General features: G+C 36.8%; 1 protein-coding gene across 1 annotated transcript; it reads left to right on the forward strand.

Moving 5' to 3' along the window:
• The first annotated feature begins 1,806 nt into the window (after positions 1 to 1,806).
• Positions 1,807 to 4,834, forward strand: LOC140036812 (uncharacterized). Its single transcript, XM_072079649.1, has 4 exons — positions 1,807 to 2,514; positions 3,416 to 3,508; positions 3,652 to 3,719; positions 3,851 to 4,834. Exons 1-4 carry the CDS (start codon positions 1,891 to 1,893, stop codon positions 4,044 to 4,046), a joined length of 981 nt encoding a protein of 326 aa, XP_071935750.1. The 5' UTR covers positions 1,807 to 1,890; the 3' UTR covers positions 4,047 to 4,834.
• The last annotated feature ends 447 nt before the right edge of the window (positions 4,835 to 5,281 follow it).

The raw sequence follows: 5,281 nt of genomic DNA on the forward strand, positions 1-5,281 counted from the left end.
AATATAATTACAATAAATTTGCAATCAATAAATGTGTCTCATAATCATTGCCAATTGCAAGCAATTTTGAAATATTTGAACCCACACTCTTGAAACTTCCTTAAGTGTTAGCAAAGGGGAAATGAATACAAAAATGTCATTACGCAATCCACTCATTCTATGTTCAGGCACTTCAATAATGCTAAATTCGAGCACTTCACTAATCCTATCTCCAAAATGGGTAAGTTCTATTTGATCATTGCAAATCACATATAGGGAATGAGGAAAACAAAGAGGTATCACAAGTTAGAAGTTTTTTATCGCAACTTGATGTTTTTCATAGCCATTGATAACATATATCTTGTCCATGATTTCATGGTATTTTATCTGATAACTTACTCGAATGGCTTTTGGAGTAACACCCTCGTAACTAAGACCATGTATGCCTGTTGTCATCCTACCATTACAATAAAAAAATATAGTAACATTTTTACCAGCCATTGCTACAAAATTCAGCAGCACCACCTACACAAAATTAAAAAAATCATTAATTAAGCAAATATTGTCATGCTATCTAAGACAAGAACTACCAGTGTTTGTCAATAATTAGCAAGGTTATCATTTACATGTTATTTAGAATACCATTAGATACAAGAACCACTAGTAGATTAAATCGAAATTGAGACTAATAAATTTCATGTAATGCAAAAGAAATCTACTAATGCAATTAAGATAATGCTCAAGTTGCTCAGAAGTAGCACAAACCATTGATTGATGTTGAATAAATGTGCAAAAATACATTAAGTATATGAGATTATTTGATCATGTGATAGAGAAGCACTACAAATGAACATGCTCGTGTATATGGTGGAAATCAAACATATTGAGTATGAATCTATGTTGTTATGTAGTTTTCCTCTTGGACATTTTAACAAACACATGGTATGGGAAATCATTTGTTACACAATTAGTATTCAAAATTTTTTTGAAGGCTATAGGAATGTTCCAAAAACTACACAATAGAAAAGACAAGAGAATAATCTTCATTTACCTTAAGATCATCAATTCAAGAAGAATATTTTCATCCACGAATACAATATCAGGAATGATAGTGAAGTTTTAGATTCTGTTAATATAAATATTGGCTTCTCAAAATTACTTTTGACAAGAAAAAAATAACTAAAGGAAAAAGTTCAGAGAGAGAATCCGGGGGGATATCAGATAAAAAAGAAAGATAGAATATGTCTCTATTTCCATCCTGCCACATATGCAACCTTTGTGGCAAAAAGAGAATTATAAAGGTAATAATTTTTAAAATTAGGTTACTTTGGATATATATTTTAGAAGAAGAGTTATTTTAGCAATAAACTCCAAAATTTGGACACAACTACAACTGCCATCCAAGCCGTAAACAAGATTTAAACCTAGTCTTCATAAACAAATATTGAAGATTAAAAAAAAAAGAGGGGGTTTTCTCCTTCTATTCGCTCTATGGAATTGGAAAAGACACAGTATGCTAATTTAGTTATTTCTAATAATTAATTACATCAAATATCTGTTTTTGCTTTTCTTAACGAGGAATACAAGCCAAAGCCCGATTGGATTTTTAGGAGAATTGGAAAATATAAAGTTGGATTGGAGTTTTAGGGGATTTGGGAAATATAGAAGTTGAAAACGCACGTGATTTTAACGGCGTCGACAGACTAATAATCCGTCGTGGGGCCGAGGATCGGAGGTGTTCCACGAGCTAAATTATAGCCATTCTCTCGTTCTCTTAGCTACAATTTCTTTGTTTGTCTTGACAGAGGAAATCTACAAAATTTCTAGGAGAAGAATACCCAAAAGAAAAATAAACTTTTTTAAGTTTCGACCACTCTTGGAAGAGCTTAAAACCTCTGAGGTTTGACATAAATGGCAGGAGGCATTAGCTTCACAGCATCAGCAGATTGGCTTCATAGGTACTTTTTCGCCTACGCTGGCCTCAAATCTGTCACAACAGATTTTGGGGATGGTACCGTCATGCATTGTTGGGTGCCAAAAACGGCCGAACCATCGAAACCTAATCTTCTGCTGCTGCATGGCTTTGGAGCCAATGCAATGTGGCAATACCGGGAGCATCTCCGCCACCTCGTGCCAAGGTTCAACACCTACGTCCCTGATCTCCTCTTTTTTGGCGAATCCTCGACCAAGAGTCCCGAGAGAACGGAGGAATTCCAGGCACAATGTGTCATGAAATTGATGGAGCTGCACGGGGTACAAAAGATGAACTTGGTGGGCATAAGTTATGGTGGGTTTGTAGGGTACAGCATGGCGGTACAGTTTCCCGAGGCAATAGAGAAATTGGTTCTATGTTCCACCGGTGTTTGCTCGGAGGAGAAGGATATGGAGAAGGGTCTGTTCCCGATTCCGGATTTAGACGAGGCTGCTGAAGTTTTGGTGCCCCAGACCCCGGATAAACTTCAGGAACTGTTCAATCTTACATTCGTCAAGCCTGTCAAAAGAGTCCCCTCGTGCTTCCTTACAGATTTTATTGATGTAAGCCTAGCTTCGTTCTCTCTCTCTGTGCATGTCAAAGGTTTATGCATTTCCCTTGCTCCAATAAAAAAAGAGAAGAAAAGAAAAACTGTGGAAATCGTTCCATCACAATTTTGTCCAAAATGCCTCTCAGTTTCTCGATCTGGTAGGATTTGGGTTGGTGCTTGGGTTCAATATTTGGCAATTCATGCGCACGGCATTGAGACTATCTAATTCCTAGCTCTGCGACTGCCGGCAATCTGTCAGGACCCTCAATTCTTAATAGAAATTTGATGAACATAAATAGAAGAATTAGTGCAGGGAAAGAGAAGATTAGTGCAGGCATTGAGAATTCTTCTTTCAACGACTCTTAACTACCTGCTGCTGCTACTTCTAATTTTTTTTACAATTACAATTACACCCCTTACTACTTTGCTATTATTCATTTACACCCTGGAGAAGAGTGTAATTAGCCCACCACACACACATATCAGTCCTAACTAAGAAGAAATGAACCCTTGTGACAAGAAACCAGTGTTGCATTCCCACCGTGACCGGACAACTAGCCAAGCACTATATATATATATATATGTTTAACAAACCAAGAAGAAGAGGGGAACATCTTTACACGACCTTAATTACTACACGACCTTCTGGCCAAGTCATATACACAGAATTAATTTGCAGTAGCTAGTACATAAAGGTTATTCCTCGATCTTAGATGGAAACAAATAGCTAGCTGAAGCCCAGATGCACATTGAAAGGTTAAAATGAATATATATATATACCCTTCCAAAAATACGATAACTGGTTGAAATTTGTCATGCTCGTTTAGATGCATGCCGCTTAATTATTTCATTGCAGCATTTAAACACTTCAATTTTCAATTGGGTGATGATATTATTGTTTGTTGCATGGGCAGGTAATGTGCACAGACCACGTAAAAGAGAAGAGGGAATTCATGAAAAATATACTCAAAGATCGACGGCTCTCAAAGATTCCCAGAATCACACAGGTTTGCTTGAGTCTTCCTAACATATAATGGTGCTATAGGTTGGAATTTTTTGCTATCATGACTGAATCCATCTGACACCCGCGCTTTCTAGATGGATGGACTAATTTCTTTCTTGATTCAAAATGGTATCATATTTGAAACAGCCCACATTGATCATATGGGGGGAGCAGGATCAAATCTTCCCCGTGGAATTGGGTCACAGAATGAAAAGGTAACCTTTCAACTAGCTGTTTGTTTCCGTCTAATGAGATCGAGGAGTAACCTTTATGTACAATTACAAATTAATTCTGTGTTATGTGACTTGGGAATTGAGGAAAAAATATCATGTCCATGAGCATGCAGGCATATTGGGGAAAATGCTCGAATTGAGGTGATTAAACATGCAGGACATGGCGTCAACTTGGAGAAGCCTAAGGAATTTAACAAACATCTCAAAACATTTCTTGTTGATTCTTCTGATTCCGCCCCCTCCTCTTCTTCCTCCTCCTCCCATTCCTTGATTAATTACTACAAGCATCGACGCTTTTGGAGCAGCTAAAATCAACAAACTGGCTCGTCTTTCACAAAGACTGCTGGAGTTCTCAAATCGAATGCAGTGGAGAGTGAAGATTGTTGTGAACTATACAGAGTATGTGGAACTTAATCACCTAATAATTATTGGACGATGGTTGGATTAGAGACACTGTAACTTTTGAAGTTACAATGCCTGTTCTCTAGGTTTCCTCAATATTTCGGTAGAGCCATTACAATATTGATTAATCACAGAATGCACCAACATAACAAACCACGTTACGAACCCAATTCAGCCCCTATGCTGGTGGCCCTGCTGATACTGATACTTCCCAATTTCACTCCATCATCTCACCCACCTAATTCCTTTCCTCCCTTCCGCTGCCTCCCACCCACAAATCCACTGTCTTCCCATTTTTAATTCAGCCCCCGTCTTTGCCTTCATTTTTCCTCCACTTCGAGGCTTTGTCATTAATCTTGCAATCTCTTTCTTCACATATTCCCTTCATCCTCTAGTCCCTATTAGCCACTGATGGAATTAAACCAATCTGAACTAACAATTTTTCTTTTTAAGTGTTCAATTTTTTCATGTGTCAGAGGGGTTTATTGGTGGGCAATTGGTGGTTGAAGAATGATGAGGAGGAAGAGGATGATGATGTGATGGGTTGCAGGGAGAGAGAACAAGAATGGTATAAGTGTAATTTGGCTGGTTTGACCGGTAGCTATTTTCCCTTCAACATGGATGAATGGTCAGCACTTGTCCGTAACGGACAGTAACAATCATCCATATGCACATAGTAACAATCATGATCCTCTTTGCATTTATATATATTTTTTATTTAATTATATTTATCTTCTCTTATATTTATTTATTTTTTTTAATTAATCTTACCTTTCTAAAAATATGACACATGAAATGAAACGGGCATCCATTAGACATTTAGACTTTCATTTCTCGTCGCCCTCTTTGGCGCCTTGACTTAGGGCTGTGAATCTGAATCGAAATCAGTATTTCGAAATTTTGAAATTGAAATTTTTGGAAATTTTAGTATCAAAATTTTCGACCGATTTTGATTTTGAATTCACCAACTCCAAATTCGAATTCGTTGCGAATTCAATTTGGAATTCGGTAAATTCCGATTTCACCGAATTCATGAATATAAAAATTATTATTATTATTATATTACATATATTAAAAAAATATTATATATATATATGTGAAAACGAAATTGAAATCGAAATAGGAATTCCGATTTCATCAAA

This window comes from Coffea arabica, chromosome 2e, assembly GCF_036785885.1.
Source record: "Coffea arabica cultivar ET-39 chromosome 2e, Coffea Arabica ET-39 HiFi, whole genome shotgun sequence".
Classification (NCBI taxonomy): domain Eukaryota; kingdom Viridiplantae; phylum Streptophyta; class Magnoliopsida; order Gentianales; family Rubiaceae; genus Coffea; species Coffea arabica.

Bases quoted from the DNA above. Each gene is read 5' to 3' on its own strand.
- LOC140036812 (XM_072079649.1), top strand. From the start codon at position 1,891: ATGGCAGGAGGCATTAGCTTCACAGCATCAGCAGATTGGCTTCATAGG. The intron at 3,509-3,651 runs GTTTGCTTGAGT...TATTTGAAACAG, and splicing joins AGATTCCCAGAATCACACAG to CCCACATTGATCATATGGGG. The intron at 3,720-3,850 runs GTAACCTTTCAA...ATGAGCATGCAG, and splicing joins TTGGGTCACAGAATGAAAAG to GCATATTGGGGAAAATGCTC.